The sequence below is a fragment of the Podarcis tiliguerta genome, assembly GCF_965153285.1.
Source record: "Podarcis tiliguerta genome assembly, chromosome: 8".
NCBI classification, from domain to species: Eukaryota; Metazoa; Chordata; class Lepidosauria; order Squamata; family Lacertidae; genus Podarcis; species Podarcis tiliguerta.
In genome coordinates, this window is record NC_139541.1 from 68,431,915 (window position 1) to 68,448,944 (window position 17,030).

A 17,030-nucleotide genomic window follows, 5' to 3' on the forward strand; every position below is an offset into this window, starting at 1 on the left:
GTACAGCTTCCGGGGCATGACTAAGCCGCTTCTGGCGAACCAGAGCAGCGCACGGAAACGCTGTTTACCTTCCCGCTGGAGCGCTACCTATTTATTTACTTGCACTTTGCCGTGCTTTCGAACTGCTAGGTTGGCAGGAGCAGGGACCGAGCAACGGGAGCTCACCCCGTCACGGGGATTCGAACCGCCAACCTCCTGATTGGCAAGTCCTAGGCTCTGTGGTTTAACCCACAGTGCCACCCGCATCCCTGATACACTTTGATAAATGTTTACCACACACATAAGCTCTCCCTTGAAAGATTCCCCCTCAAATGGAGACCCCTGTATGTGAATACAATCCTTCCATGTGGCTTGCCGCACATCATGTATCCCTAACATGTTAAAGGATGGTTCTACATTTGAATGAGTCCCCTATTTGCAGAGCTGCCCAGCCAAAGCCTGATCAAAGTCTCTTTGTTTTTGCTCCTGGTCACAGTTTTGCTCATTTGTGGGGGGCGGGTCCTGATCCATGGATCATGGATCATAGAATCATAGAATCATAGAGTTGGAAGAGACCACAGGGGCCATCGAGTCCAACCCCCTGCCAAGCAGGAAACACCATCAGAGCACTCCTGACATATGGTTGTCAAGCCTCTGCTTAAAGACCTCCAAAGAAGGAGACTCCACCACACTCCTTGGCAGCAAATTCCACTGTCAAACAGCTCTTACTGTCAGGAAGTTCTTCCTAATGTTTAGGTGGAATCTTCTTTCTTGTAGTTTGGATCCATTGCTCCGTGTCCGCTTCTCTGGAGCAGGAGAAAACAACCTTTCTCCCTCCTCTATGTGACATCCTTATATATATTTGGACATAGCTATCATATCACCCCTTAACCTCCTCTTCTCCAGGCTAAACATGCCCAGCTCCCTTAGCCGTTCCTCATAAGGCATCGTTTCCAGGCCTTTGACCATTTTGGTTGCCCTCCTCTGGACACGTTCCAGTTTGTCAGTGTCCTTCTTGAACTGTGGTGCCCAGAACTGGACACAGTACTCCAGGTGAGGTCTGACCAGAGCAGAATACAGTGGCACTATAACTTCCCTTGATCTAGATGCTATACTCATATTCTTGCTCTCTCTTTTTTTGGAGTCTTGAGGTCCCCGAAATGAGAGAAAATGTGGCCCGTGTGTCAGAGCAAAAAAGTGAGAGAAATCACAAGAGTGAAATCATTCTTTCTAGTCCAGATCTGCTGTCTCAAGCCCATGACATCCTCCCCCCCCCACAGTGACCAAGCAGGATCTGAGCACAAGAACACTCTCCCGTTCTGTGGGTTCCAACAACTGGTATTCAGCAGTATTATTGCCTCTGACTGACCATGGAGGCAAAAAAATAGTTATCTTGGCTAGCAGCCATTATGTCTGCATTTCTTAGTACAGAAAATATTGATCTGATGTGTAGAGATCTTTCCTGTTCTGCTTAGTTAAAGAGGGTTCTGGAAAGTTTTCTTTCTATGTGAAAGAAACAGGCAGAAGGTTCTTGTTTGGGTTATTTCTTCCGGGAAGCTAAGTACAGCTGGTTTAAACAGGTTCTGTTATCTTCCTGTCAAGGGCGTGCTGACTATAATAGTAAGACCAGGAGGAGCCTGGGTCTCATGCACTTTTCTCTTTCTGTCTCTCTGCTCTAGATTTTTGATGGACTGTGCCAATCCTGAATGTACTGGATTTGTGACCATGATGCTCATTTGCCTTCAGTACCAGCAAAGCTCAGATGAACAACAGATAGCTCTATTGTCCATAAATTTGTCCAATCACCTTATAAGCCACCTGGTTTGGTGACCCTCACTGGCCCCTGGGGGAGAAAATGCCAGAGTTTAAGTTTGTGCTGCATGAATTATTATTATTAAAATAAAATTCAATATTTGATTTAATTTAAAATTAAAATTTTAAAATTATTATTAAAATTCATCCATTCATTCATACAATGAAAAACACAAAATTACATAACACAGCACAAACAATAACAATACTCTCCCCCCTACACACATACAGCTTAAAAGGCCATAGATAGTTTAATTAGCCAAAGTACTTTCTTTCCTCTGTCTTTCCTGACAGTAAGAGCTGTTCAACAGTGGAATTTGCTGCCAAGGAGTGTGGTGGAGTCTCCTTCTTTGGAGGTCTTTAAGCAGAGGCTTGACAACCATATGTCAGGAGTGCTCTGATGGTGTTTCCTGCTTGGCAGGGGGTTGGACTCGATGGCCCTTGTGGTCTCTTCCAACTCTATGATTCTATGATTCTATGAATCTTCCAACATTCAGCTTCCTTGGCTGTCTAAGGAAGTTCTAAGTGTTATGAGAGAGGGAGAAAAGCTTCATCTATCTACTTTCTCTATTTTATAAAATTCGATCGTGTCCCCACTTACGCACCTCTCCCCTAAATTAAAAGCTCTCAAACGCTGCAAATGGGATGCCCTTATATTTTGGATGTTCTCCTGCTCAGAAGCAAGTCCTCCTGAGTTCAGTGGGATTTAGTCCCAGGTAAATGTGCAGGCAAATGTCCTGGCAAATACAAGGGGAAGAAATGGAGGCAGAGAGAGATTTTACTTTCTTGGGCTCCTTGATCACTGCAGATGGTGACAGCAGCCACAAAATTAAAAGACGCCTGCTTCTTGGGAGAAAAGCAATGACAAACCTATTCAGCATCTTAAAAAGCAGAGACACCACCTTGCCGACAAAGGTCTGTATAGTTAAAGCTATGGTTTTCCCAGTAGTGATGTATGGAAGTCAGAGCTGGACCATAAAGAAGGCTGATCACCGAAGAATTGATGCTTTTGAATTATGGTGCTGGAGGAGACTCTTGAGAATCCCATGGACTGCAAGAAGATCAAACCTCTCCATTCTGAAGGATATCAGCCCTGAGTGCTCACTGGAAGGACAGATCCTGAAGCTGAGGCTCCAATACTTTGGCCACCTCATGAGAAGAGAAGACTCCCTGAAAAAGACCCTGATGTTGGGAAAGATGGAGGGCACAAGGAGAAGGGGACGACAGAGGACGAGGTGGTTGGATAATGTTCTCGAAGCAACTAACATGAGTTTGACCAAACTGCAGGAGGCAGTGGAGGACAGGAGTGCCTGGCGTGCTCTGGTCCATGGGGTCACAAAGAGTCGGACACGACTAAACGACTAAACACAACAACAAATGTGCAAGATTGCAGCTTTATTACCTCTGATTTTGACCCATTGCTTCTGCTGACTTTAAAATTATTTAACGACTTTAAAATTATTTATAGACTGCTCCAATTGCTTGCATCCTTATTAAAGAGCAAAACCGTGGCGTCTGCTGAGTCATGATCAGTCGACTGATGTCTCGAGAATGCAGCTGTTCCATAGGTTCCCTGTAGGCTTAATGGCTGGACCATTCCAATCCTAAATTAGAGCATGCAAAGGGAATTCTGCACAGCGATGATGCACAGGAAAATAAGTGTCAATTATACGGTAGAGTGCTTAGTGATGCTAGAGGGCCGCGGTGTGCCAAGAATCCTGCACACTGGCCCATTCCTCTGCTATTGGGTGCATCTGCCCATGAGGCTATTTCATTTCCAACTGGGGTGGGAAGGTGCCAGCCTGAGAGATGGCACAAATGATAATGACAGATCAGGAGGCGTCCCCCCAGCCAGTAAATGCCACCTGCCACCTGAGGGCACCTGCTGCGGGGCCCAGGGCGGGTTAAAAGCATGTGGCATAGGGAAAGGCCAGCAGTGAGTCAGAGGCTACAGGAGCCTGGCCATCGGCAAGGAGACAAGCTGCTGGGAGGTCCTGCCAACAGAGGGTTGCATCCCGGGGATTCTGCTTTTAAGCTGGTAAGCGCAAGGGGAGGTGTTACTAGTGATAGGGGAGAAATTCAGCTTTGTTTGTATTTCGGTGAGAAGCAACCTAATTTGAACTTCCAGAAGCAATAGGCAAACCAAAACCTTTGAAATTTGCACTTCTACAAATTCTGCAACATGGCTCTGCAACCAAAGAGCGTGTGTACCATTGCACGTGCTAATGAAAATAACTTACCAAAATGCATTATATTGGGGGGGGGTGCTTGCAAAAATGTGCTTTATGTGGAGTAATTCCCTCTAAAATGCTGACAATTTTCCTGGCAGATAATAATCCAGTGGTACCTCGGGTTACAGACACTTGAGGTTACAGATGCTTCAGGTTACAGACCCCGCTAACCCAGAAGTAGTACCTTGGGTTAAGAACTTTGCTTCAGGTTGAGAACAGAAATTGCACAGCCGCGTGGTGACAGCGGGAGGCCCTATTGGCTAAAGTGGTACCTCCGGTTAAGAACAGTTTCAGGTTAAGTACGGACCTCCGGAACGAATGAAGTATTTAACCCGAGGTACCACTGTATATTGAGGGACGCGGGTGGCGCTGTGGGTAAAACCTCAGCGCCTAGGACTTCCCGATCGCATGGTCAGCTGTTCGAATCCCTGCGGCGGGGTGCGCTCCCGTCGTTCGGTCCCAGCGCCTGCCAACCTAGCAGTTCGAAAGCACCCCCGGGTGCAAGTAGATAAATAGGGACCGCTTACCAGCGGGAAGGTAAACGGTGTTCCGTGTGCTGCGCTGGCTCGCCAGATGCAGCTTGTCACGCTGGCCACATGACCCGGAAGTGTCTGCAGACAGCACTGGCTCCCGGCCTTTAGAGTGAGATGAGCGCACAACCCTAGAGTCTGTCAAGACTGGCCCGTACGGGGTACCTTTACCTTTACCTTTTTACCACTGTATATACTATGTCAAGAATGAAACTTGAATGTCTCCCTCACCCCACTTTTTCTGTTCCTGTTTTTCTATTTCTCCATTTTCTCTTCTCTCTCTCTCTCCCTCTCTCCCCACCTCTCTTTCCCCCTCAACCCCATATTACCTACAACAACAAAAATGTTTCAAACTGACTGCAGTTGGCTTCTATGAAGGACTCTACAATTTGAAACAGAGACAATGAATGTACCTTTGTTACTTATGGAAAACCTTTCATTAAAAACATAGGGGGGGGGAGAGAGAGATATGACACGGATTGGCAGTGTTTCTCCAGGGATTCAGGCAAGGAATCTCTCTTGGCCCTAACTGGAGATGCTGGGAACCAAACCTGGGACTTTCTGAACACAAAGTTGGTTCTCTAGCACTGAGCTACAGCTCTCCCCCTGCATATCATTGCGCCAGGAATTTTGTTCCCCTCTTGCTCAGCTTCTGCACATCAGGATGCTGTTTCAAGGTGTGCAGGAGCAAGATGGAGAGCAAATTTGGCAACACATCCGCTCTGCCTCTGAGCTTCAGCCCTTCCCGCATGCTTTTCCACTGAGTCACGGCACCTCCTGATCTTAGGAACTGCCGCCTTACAACCTCCCACAAAGCTGCCACAAGCGGCGCTCTCTACAGCCAGTTTTCAAAGCCCTCCCTTGACTTGGTGCCCAAGCTATGCCAAAGTTTTTATTGGTGTTTTTTTTGGGGGGGAGACTCCTAGGAGTGTTTTTGGGGGGAAAGACTCCTAGGAGTGCTTGATTTGTAATAATAATAATAATAACAATAATAATTTATTTCTATCCCACCCTCCCCAGCCGAAGCCGGGCTCAGAGCGGCTAACAACAGTAAAATAATACAGCATTCAATCAATCAATCAATTTATTTATTACGGCCGTGGGCCCATACAGGAAAAAACATAAATAACAGCTTGTGCACGTGGGGAAAGAAAAAAAAAAAAAAGAAATAAACAGCCACTAAAGCGCCACTATAACAATAAAATACTATAGGATGGAATGGCATGGGTATCCTTATCCTGCAAGATTTGGGCAAGGTGGAATGTTGGAGGGGTACCCATTAGTTTCTGTATGATTGATCCCAGCAAATTTGCCCGTAGCACATTGAACAAGGGGCAAGAGAACATAATGTGCTGGAGCGACTCCGGCGACACCTTATCACATTCGCACATAGCGGGGACTTGGCCCTTTGAAAATCTATGTCTCAGGACATTGGAGGGAAAAACGTTAAACCTCGCTTTGGTGAAGGCCAGTCTATGAGCAACAGTCGAAAGGGAGGAGAGGTATGATGGAACGCAGTAAGTTAAAGTGATACCAATGCTCTGGGGCGAACAAACACCTCCCCCCAGCATATAATTTCGCTGTAAGTCGATATCATCCAGTCTTTGGCGGATCAGTCTTTGAGCTGTGATTTGATCTAATTTTAGGGAATCTGAGGGAGAGATTCCATAACTCAAGAGTTTGGCATGAATTCTACTAGACCAAAGGCTAGAGAATTCGTCTCGCCATAGGCATTGGACAAGGTAATGGTTTGGTAATCTATGCCACAATGATAACCAGTAATTGAAGACTTGCTTCCACAGGCAAGTTTCTAAGGATGCGATCTTCAATTCTAGTCACATGGCTGCGTTGCTTACGCACCGAGGGAGCATTAGGAGCCGACGTAGGAATTGGTTTTGCAGAGTCTCAAGGGGAGCAAGATCTGTCGACAGGGCCCAGAGCGGGGCAGCATAAGCGAGCACAGCCACCACTTTTGCCTTGAACACCTTTAGGGCCGAGGGAACATGCAAAGCTCCATCCGAAAAGAAAAATCGGAGGAGCGCATATGACAGAGTTTTGGCCTTATTAAGTAGGTGTTGAATTTGAGCTTTCCACCCCAGATTGTATTGAAAAATAACTCCTAGGTATTGAAATTTTAAGACTTGCTCTATTTTTGCTCCACCAAGCTTCCATATTCTACAGCATTCTAAAATCAATTCATTATAAAATCAGTTCAGCTCAAATTGATGGCAACCATTGGGCTAGAGTTCTGTGAAGAATTACCAAAGGAGAGGGTCAGGCACAACTCAGAGCACAACTACTTTATAACATGATCACAGGACATCCAGAAACAATTGTTCTGATATTAAACTGTGCCACACTGAAATGTTCAAATGTTTATTTGATTGTCCTTGAATCTTCCTGCCACACTTGCCACACCCTTTGAGAACTGCTGCCTTAGACCATGCAAAGGATGCAGCTGTGGCTCAAGAAGGCAAAATGTCTGGAGCCTCCTGAGCTATCCAGTCCAATGCAAGTCAAGAGAGTCCTCCTGATGATTCCGGATAACAAATGTTTGGTTCTCCTCCCTCCGCAGGACGGATCCTTGAGAGGTCTCCAGCCACACTCCACTTTGCTTGTGACAATGGCGGGCGTGAGGCAGCTGGCCGTTGCATTGCTCCTTGTCTCTGCTGGTAAGTGCAAAGTGCAGGCACAGCGAGGGGTGGGGTGGAACCAGTGGCCTCGGGATGGGGCTGGACCACAGCTCCCATCAGCCCCAGGCAGCCTGGCCAGTGATCAGGAATGATGGAAGTTTCTAAGCAGAGGTTGGATGGCCATCTGTCATGGATGCTTTAGCTGAGATTCCTGCATTTCAGGGGGTTGGACTAGATGACCCTTGAGGTCCCTTCCAATGATTCTGTGATGGGGTTGTGGCCCAGCAACATCTGGAGGGTTACAGGTTCCTCACCCTGTTCTCTGCCCGAAACTACAATTTCCAGACTGAATAATAATAATAATAATAATAATAATAATAATAATTTTATTATTTGGCTGGGTTTAACATTCAATCCCTCTTCCCAGGGGACTCTGAGAACGATAGCTCTGTGAGGGGGATAGGGGCATCCCAGCAACTCTCAGCACCATTAACAAACTACAGTTCCCAGGATTATTATTTTAAATGTGTAGTGGAGGTGGGGCCAATATTTCTCTTGACAGTTTAAAAGGAGCACCATGCTCACTTTTCTGGCTTTTTAAAATACCCAGACAAGAAATCCCAGCAGGAAGTGATGGATTGGAGCAGATAAGGAGTCCCCCCCCCCCTCCGCGAAGTGTAAGGACTGAGGAGCAAAACCCTGGCTAGATATATATCTATATAAGTTCTGAAAATGCTCTGCAAAAAGCAGTTGTAAAGCTCACAATGGAAAAATATCGTTGAGTTGCGATTTCAGCTCTGCAGCGCCATCTGGTGTCAAAGTGTTATAACACATTTTGACCAATGTACATCTGAGTCCCCTCTTTTCTCCAGCTCTTTCTCTCTCGATCCCCTACAGCAGGGGTGACCAACTCCCAAGAGACTGCAATCTACTCACAGAGTTAAAAACTGGCAGTGATTGACCCCATTTTGTGGGGTTCAGGTCAAAGATCTTGAGCTTTTTTTAGGGAAGCCAAAGTTGTTGAGGTTCTTTGGGGGGAGCCACTGATCTGCCAGTGATCTACCACAAATGTCCACTGATCTACTGGTAGATCACAATCTACCTGTTGGACATGCCTGCCCTACAGCAAAAAGCATCCTGGAACCACCTGATCCAGTAAAGATTCCATAAAAATGGCTAAAAAGAAGGTAGGGCCTGCAGCCTGATTGTTCCCTCCCTGTTCCTCAGAGTCTCCAACCCTACTTTAAATAATTTACTGATTGGAATAGAGGGACAGTGTTACATAGTGGTTAGGGCGTTGGGCCTAGGACATGGGAGATCAGGCTTCAAATCCCCACTCAGCCCAGAAGCTCACTAGGTGAGCTTGGGCAAGACAACTCTCAACCTAACCTACCTCGCAGGGTTGTTGTTGTTGTCGTGCAGAGAATACAGAGAACCATGTATGCCCCTTGGAGCTGCTTGGAGGAAAAGTAGGATATAATGCAATGATAATGTTGATGTGTTTTTGCAGTGTGCACCCAAGATGACGAGGGAAGGATCATTGGAGGCTATCCCTGCCTCCCCCATTCTCAGCCCTGGCAAGCATACCTGACTGGCACATACACTTGTGGGGGGACTTTGATTGCTGACTCCTGGGTAGTCACTGCTGCGCACTGCTATGGTGGGTGAGTCTGACCATGCACCGGAAATAGTCTTCTACTGAGTCCAACTGGCCCGTCTAGACCTGCCCAGATGACTGGGAGCAGACAGAGGCAAACGAAGGCGTCGTGGCACCCGGGGCAGGGCATCGCTACGTAGGGCGCATGTGCGGCGTCGCTACGTATGATGCATGTGTCATGCGTAGTGACGCCGCACATGCGCTGTACATAGCGGTTTGCCAGCGGCACCACTCCAGAGCCATACGGACAGTGCCGGGATATCTCCATTGCCGCTACAGCCGCAAATAGAGGGATCCCATCGCTTTAGCGGCGCCAGCAGCAAACCGCTATGTACAGCGCATGTGCACTGTTGTTACATACTGTGCATGCATGTGACGCCGCACATACGCTGTACATAGCGGTTTGCCGCCGGTGCCTGGATCCTCTGCTCACGGCTGCAGCTGCGAACGGAGGATCCTCCACATGCAGCTGCGGCGGCGCAATGGCTGCTTGCGCTGCCGTGAGCCCTCGCTGGGTGCCTTCTTGTCACCCTCCCAGACATGGCGCCCGGGGCGCACCGCCCCCCCACCGCGCCCCCATTGCGATGCCACTGGGTGCAGATCTCCAGGGACTCAGGGCAGATGTCTTACCCTGCCTTGCCACAACCCTGAAATCTCTTTAATGGAAGATGCTGGGGGATTGAACCTAGATCTCCTGTATGACAAGTAGTATGTGCTCTGTCACCGAGCTTTAATCCCACTCAAAGTGAGAAGAGGAAAGGACAGCCATGTGCTCAGCTTGATAAGAGGACAGCCCTCAATCTCAAGGGCTGTCAGATAGGGATGGGTGGCTCTGCCCGTTTCGGTTCTTTCTGTTTCTCTCCCCACACCCCACACCCCCATCTTAAATTCAGTCCCCCACCTTGATGCAGCAATTTGCAAAAGGAAGGAAGGAAGGAAGGAAGGAAGGAAGGAAGGAAGGAAGGAAGGACCTGGTCAATGGTCAAGGATGATGGGAGTTGTGGTCCAGCAACATCTGGACGGCCACAGGTTCCCCATCCCTGCCGCAAGGCTTCTTACCATTACAATCCTGCTGAATCAACCATGTGATGAAAAAGACACTGCTGAGAGCAAATGCAAAGCTTTTGCAAATAGGTCAGGCAGAGGGTTGTATTCTACACAGGCGAGCAGCGCCATCTGGTGGACTGATTTTTACATCGCAAATCGTTACATTATTATCCAAAGGCTTGCAATCCGCTGGGTTTGGAATATTTCATCGAAACATTCTGTACTGCAGTTTGCTACGTATTTGAGTGATTTTCAGAAAGAAACCATTTCCCCACAGAGATGTTCAAAAGCAGCAATTTTTTAAAGTTCCTATACTTTATGATTTGGCTTCAGGGTTTAGGGTGGTGATTTTTCCTTCCCTCTTTCTGCAATTTTCACTGGGACAGGAAGCAGTTGACGGTGGAAAAGAAGTCTCTCAAAGCCAGTTTTGAACAGGAAATAAAGCCACAGTTGCTTTGCAGGCGCAGATCTAATTTTTGTGGGTGAAGCTGTCGAATTTGCATTGGCTGCAATGCACATTTGAAATTCCACCTGCGTTCTTACACTGTAGCGAACTATCTCCTGTATCAGTCTGCCTTGGCTTTACGAACAGCCTCAGAGGTTAGGACCAGCCCTACTGTTAGGCAGAGCGAGACGGCTGCCTTAGGCGGCAGATGCTTGGAGCACTGAGCAGTTGTGAGATGTGGGAAAGGCTGCATTTCCTAAGCAAACATGGTGCCCTCAGGTGCCCTCAGTTGCGCCGTTATGCAGTGGCAGCTCCCGTCTTACATACTGCAACTAGGTGCAATGGAAGACACTGTCCTGGCACTAGATTTGAATGGCAATCCTTCCACTTCTGTAGGTGGACTGGAGTCTGTGGGTGCCCCTTTGTCCTTTGTGTCAGGCAGCAAAGAGTCTTGGGCCCTGCCATCATCCTGAGCCACCTGGAGAGTGAGCATGAAACACGGGGCCTCTTCAGTGGTGGCACCATAATTCTGAAATACCCCGCCAACAGAGATCCATTCTTGCCATCATTTAAAATCTTCTTACCAACAGGCTTTTCATGCTCAGTTGTAGTGCAACCTGGCTTGCAGTGTTTCAGACTTCTGCTTTTCATTTAATCTTTGCAATTTTATTTTATTTTTAATTGTTACATGCAACCTCCGTCTCTGAACAGTAATAAATCTCTGGGTTTGGTTTCCTTGGAAGGAAGGTCACTGGAGGGGGGTGGCATTAATAAGGGTTATTTACACTTATATGAAGGATGGGTGCAAGATGGAAGGTTCCCAGCATTAGCACCCTATCAGATCCTGCTCCCATTTTAGGTATTGGGGGAGAGCACTGGGTTCTCGCAGAAAGCAAATCTGGCTTCTTAGTCTCCTTCTAGCCCAGTTCCAGGAGAAGACTGCCAGGTTATTGTTGCTTCACATCCACACACCTTGGTGACCATATGTGGAAACAAAATCCATTTCCGGAAAAGGCTTTCTCCTTCCAGAAGAGCCCATCAAGGTACACATGCCATATATTTAAAGCACCTTTAAAGGACTCCCCCTTCCCACAAATCCTGGGAACTGCAGCTTGTTAAGGGTGTTGGCAGTTGTAGCTCTGCAAGGGGTAAACTATAGTTCCCAAAATTCTTTAGGGCGGATTAATGTGCTTTAAATGTACGGTTCGTGCACAGCCATAATCTCTAGCAGCCCTGCTGGCTCTGTTAAGACTATCCAATCTTAATCAAGAATCACAGAGCTGTAAGGGATGCCTCAGACATTGCATGGACTACACTCTATCCCATTTCCACCCCACAATGCACTTTAAAACATATTGATCCTATTGTGTACCTACTTGGGGAGCTTTATGCTGCGAGCAGAAAAGCGGGGAGAGCAATGCGATGAATGATTTACTGATGGCAAACTCTGGTTGGGAGCCAGGGACAGCATGTACAGTGGTGCTCTCTGTACAAACCAGCTTTTCTTCTCTCCTTGTTGCCTAGCAATATAATTGTGCGGCTGGGGAAACACAACCTGGCGGTCCGGGAAGAAGGGGAGCAGACCCGGAGGGTGGTCAGGTACTTCCGCCACCCGCGTTTTGACCCCCGTACCCTCAACAATGACGTCATGATGCTGAAGCTGGAGAGGCCGGTCCCCTTTACACAGAATCTACATCCTCTGGAGTTACCCAGAGGTTGCTCTGCCCCTGGGACGGAGTGCCTTGTTTCTGGCTGGGGCACCCTCACTACGCCACAAGGTACACGCACGGGCGCAAAAGAACCAACTCTTTTTGCTCACCTTCATTGCAAAGCTGGGGAACCACTGGGCCACCAGATGTAGCTGGACCACAGCTCCCCATCATCCCTAACCATTGGCTGTGCTGGGCTAATGTAAGGTTGCCATGTGTCCTCTTTTTCTAGGACATGTCCTCTTTTTCAGGGGTAAAATTTCTGTCCAGGTAGATTCTTTAAATTTTCCAAAATATGTCTGACTATACTTTCTGGATGAGACATAAGACACATAATTGGTGCTTTCCTCTTCTTCTCTTCTCCGGCTCCCCTCGGCAACATATCACAGCTTCTATAGCCTACATATAGTAGGGGTATTTAAAATGAGAGTCGTCATAGTCGTCTTCTTTTTTGCTCTTCAAAATATGGCAACCCTAGCTGATGGGAACTGGGATCCAGCAACATCTGGAGCGACAAAGGTTCCTCAGCCCTGCCTTAATGCACAGGCTGCCAATGCACTGCTCACAGGCACACCTGCAAGTGCAGAGACCTTCCCTGGTGCACAAAGTGGGGGGGGGGATTAAATGTTGCACTATGCTGATCATTCAATCATTGCAAGCATCTCATGGAACAATCTCCCCTCCCTCTACATCCTGTTCTGTGGGTTCTCCCCCCCCCCAAAAAAAAACCTAGAGCCAATTTCCAGGGGCACATAGGAGTGGGGTGGGGGGGACCCATTGAGCAAGTGGTCTTCCTTGTGTGGGCTTCAACTGGTGGGACTCATTAGTTAAATCTTGCCCAGGATCCCGACTCCCAGCTGAAATTAATTTTGAAAGAGGCCCCAAACCTAATTGTGGTGTCTGTGTGTTGGAGGTCCTGGAAAATGCAGCTGGAGAGAGAAGATTCATTTTGCAGGGAGATGGCCCTTCATTAACCACACACACACTTTTCTCCAGCCTAATTATTGGCAGGACGAAGAGAAGGGGTGTTATGTGCATGCGCGTAGTATATGGGGTGCCCCATGGCAGATTCTCCCGTTCCATGGGCCTGTAAAGGTTGGTGACCCCTTAGAGCTCCTCCAGACCATCTGCTTATACATCCCAATTTGCTTGCATAGTGTTTTCCGATCTCCTCATTCTTGAGAATTCGTTCTGGTTTGTTTACAGGGTGGGTTATGCATCCACAAGCATTCATCCCAATTTGGTGGCCAGGTGTTTACACATCTTCCCATTAACCATCCACCCATCCCATACTTTTCAGTGCATTGCCCGTCACTTTCCTAACTGAAAAAAGCACGGCTTTTTAAAGATAAGCGGATTTGCGTGTGCTAAAGCGACAGAAAGCTTTGATCCACTTTTACCGCGCAGACCTAAATTTTGGGCATGCGCTTGAACCAGTGCCGCAAAATAGTGCCGGTCCACAGGCACCCTTTGTGCGCAATCAGAAAATCACTCTGTCGTTAAGCGTTGGGGATAATTTGGACACAGAGCAGCTATTAAATGGGGAGCGGGTGGTGTTGTCTTTTCTACAGCCACTTTCCCAAACATCCTGCAGTGTGGCAACGTCAGGCTTATCAGCTCAGAGAGATGTTCAGCTTCTTATCCTAACAGCATCACGAATGGGATGGTTTGTGCTGGTGTACCAGAAGGTGGAGTGGACTCCTGTCAGGTAGGTTGGAGACATGGCTTTGCTACCAAAGGCCAGCTAAAGAGAATTCCCCCCCACCTTCCATTCTTGCATGTTCTGTGCCCATTCTTCTGTGTCATGCCTTGTCCTTGCCTCTTGGGCTTGCTGATCGGAAAGTTGGCAGTTCGAATCCCCGCGACGGGGTGAGCTCCCGTTGCTCTGTCCCAGCTCCTGCCAACCTAGCAGTTCGGAAGCACAACAGTGCAAGTAGATAAATAGGTACCACTGCGGCAGGAAGGTAAATGGAGTTTCCGTGCGCTCTGGTTTCCGTCACAGTGTTCCGCTGTGCCAGAAGCAGTTTAGTACTGCTGGCCACAAACGCGGAAAGCTGTCTGTGGACAAACGCTGGCTCCCTCGGTCTGAAAGCAAGATGAGCGCCGCAACCCCATAGTTGCCTTTGACTGGACTTAACCGTCCAGGGGTCCTTTACCTTTTAACATTGTCCCCCCCACCCTGGCCCTCCTGCTGACACCATCCTTTTCTCTCTCTCTCTCTCTCTCCCTCCCATCCATTGTTGTGCAATTATCTATCCGGCTTGCTTTCCCCTGCATTTTATTCGCTGTGCATGCTTTCATGTCTTGTCAATGATGCCAACCAGGGCAGGACTTTGGGGCAGACACCTGGGCTCACATCTGCAGGGCAGCATGCTGGCCACTCATAAGACTATGCTTATATTTCGTACCAGTGGTTTGCTGGTGCCCAGTGGGACTTGTAGGGCAGACCAGCAGTAGGTGGAGCCAGAGTCAATAACTGGCAGGACCACCACACACACATACCCCAACTGGCTGCAAAGTAAGATGGCAGGCAGGTGGGGACCGGCTGAGGGTACCCTGGTGTTGGTGGGCGATACTTCATTTGCCAGCCTGCCATAGCAATACCACTGTTCTAGCCAAGTGCCCTGCTCTGCCACAACGCTGCCCCCTGTAGGTCGGATGGCAACAATGCAATGTCAGGAACTGTGCTGCCTTTCACAGGGCGACTCCGGAGGGCCTCTTGTCTGCAATCAGCAGCTGGAGGGGATCGTCTCCTGGGGCTTGGAAAAATGTGCCCAGCCCAACCGGCCAGGGGTTTACACCAGAGTATGCAAGTATGTCAACTGGATCCAACAAATCATGTGGAACAACTGATCCTGAGGAAAGAGCTCGTCTTATCCACATTGGTGTTCCGGCAATAATAAACAATTTTTGAGTGCAGGGGTTTAAAGTCTCTCTTTCCATGAATTCTGCAAATATATATATTCTGCAAGTATTACAGCCAGTGGTGGGTAGAACAGGATAGCTTCCCCTCTTTGAAATAAATGTATATATTGGCTCTGCTTGTTTCTCTCTTCTCCAGTGCAATGCTTTTAAAGCATTCCTCCCCCTACCAGCAACTTCTGGAACTAATTGCAGAATACCCAAGAGACCTCCATGGCTTTGCTGGTTGGAAGTGCATTACAAGTGCATGAGAATGTAGGGTGTTCTTTCAGAAGCTATAACCAGGAGGAGTCATCATTTTACGGTGCTGTGAAGAACATACTGGTTAAAGCAAGTGTCTCTAACATTTCCAAACCCAGGACCCACTTTTAGTCCAAGGATGCATTAGGGAACCCATTTCCCAACCTTTTCCGATACATTTGCATGGTGGTAGGGCGCCTGTGGGGACCCACCTTGGATCAGGCTGTGACCCAGAAGTGCAGAGCTTTCCAAACTTTGCATGTTGGTGGTGCACTTTTTTAGACAGGAATCATTCCACAACACAGTAATTCAGTTTCACTAGCAAACCGAAGGTTAAACTTAACTTTTTTCCCCAAACCACAGGAGGAGCACAGGGAGCGTTTGTGTGACACACCTACACACTGCAGCCGACACGCTACTGTCACGACACAGAGTTTGGAAAGCTCTGCACAAGTGGCTCCCACCCATCAGCTGAACCAGTGGGTTAAGGGACCAACAGAGAAAAGGTGACTCTTGCGTACGGGTGTCAGAGGATTTTGACCCAGGCTAGATTTGCTGTGACTCCCCCAACTCACCATTCATATATCAAAAAGTTATTAAATTTGTATACCGTGATTCATCCAAAGAGCTCCGGGTGGTTCACAGCATAAAAGTACAGTGGTGCCTCGCAAGATGAAAAGAATCCATTCCGCGAGTCTCTTCGTCTTGCAGTTTTTTTCGTCTTGCGAAGCAAGCCCATTAGCGGCTTAGCAGATTAGCGCTATTAGCGGCTTAGCGGATCAGCTGTTAAGCGGCTTAGTGGATCAGCTGTTAAGCGGCTTAGCGGATCAGCTGTTAAGCGGCTTAGCGGATCAGCTGATAAGCGGCTTAGTGGCTTGGGAAAAAGGGTGGGGAGGGGAAAAAACCTGCAGGAACTCGCAAGACATTTTCGTCTTGCGAAGCAAGCCCATAGGAAATTCGTTTTGCGAAGCACCTCCAAAACGGAAAACCCTTTCGTCTAGCGGGTTTTCCGTCTTGCGACGCATTCGTCTTGCAGGGCACCACTGTACAAACAAAAGCACAAAATACATAATAAGAACAAAAACAAAACAAAACAATGCCACTCCCAACTGCCGTCCTCAGAATGAACCAAAAATCTGCCATTTAGTCCATCGAACTTAACAAGGTTAATTGTCCCCCCACCCCACTCCCCGGTGTTTTAAACAGTGCAAAGCTGCTTGGAGCAGCTTCAAAGTGCGGTACATCTGCAGTGCAGGGTAAAAATACTTTTTAAGATGCTGTGGGAAGAAACTGCACTTCCTGTGTAATTCTATACACAAAGGTCTATTGTACATACAACAAAATGGCTGCCCTCATTAGAACAGTAGCCTTGGTTCACTTTCTTAATGCTCCTTATTTGCATGTGTGTGTTTATGACTGCTTAGACGTGTGAATTTTTTAAAAAGGATTTCCCTGGAATTCTCCTTTATAAATCCACAGATATAGGACAAGGAGGAATCATTCATCCCTCAACTTTTGAGGGTGACGTAGACATGTTGGTCCTGTATATTTGCCTAAACACTCTCTTGTGTTTAATCCCTCACTTCATACAATACCAGCAGTTTATTTCCTTTTAAAATCTCAATTAATAGCCCTTCCTACACTAGGGCTTAGGTTCACCAAGATTTTTTTTGTTTTGTTTTTTAGGCCTGTGGGCATATTTTTATTTTTGTGCAAGTGTTGTGGGTACCACCTTCCCAAAAGGGACAAAAAAAAAGTGCACCTGCATGGCTAATAAGTGTGTATAATATGTAAGTTAGTATGTGCCGAGTACAACCTACTTTGT

General features: G+C 47.6%; 1 protein-coding gene across 1 annotated transcript; it reads left to right on the plus strand.

Annotated features, from left to right (window-relative positions):
• Positions 1 to 3,789: 3,789 nt before the first annotated feature.
• LOC310682699 (trypsin-like) lies at positions 3,790 to 14,960 on the plus strand. Its single transcript, XM_083451774.1, has 6 exons — positions 3,790 to 3,829; positions 7,128 to 7,224; positions 8,696 to 8,849; positions 11,859 to 12,112; positions 13,615 to 13,751; positions 14,744 to 14,960. The coding sequence occupies exons 2-6, from the start codon at positions 7,176 to 7,178 to the stop codon at positions 14,894 to 14,896; spliced, it is 747 nt and encodes a 248-aa protein (XP_083307900.1). The 5' UTR covers positions 3,790 to 3,829; positions 7,128 to 7,175; the 3' UTR covers positions 14,897 to 14,960.
• Positions 14,961 to 17,030: the final 2,070 nt, after the last annotated feature.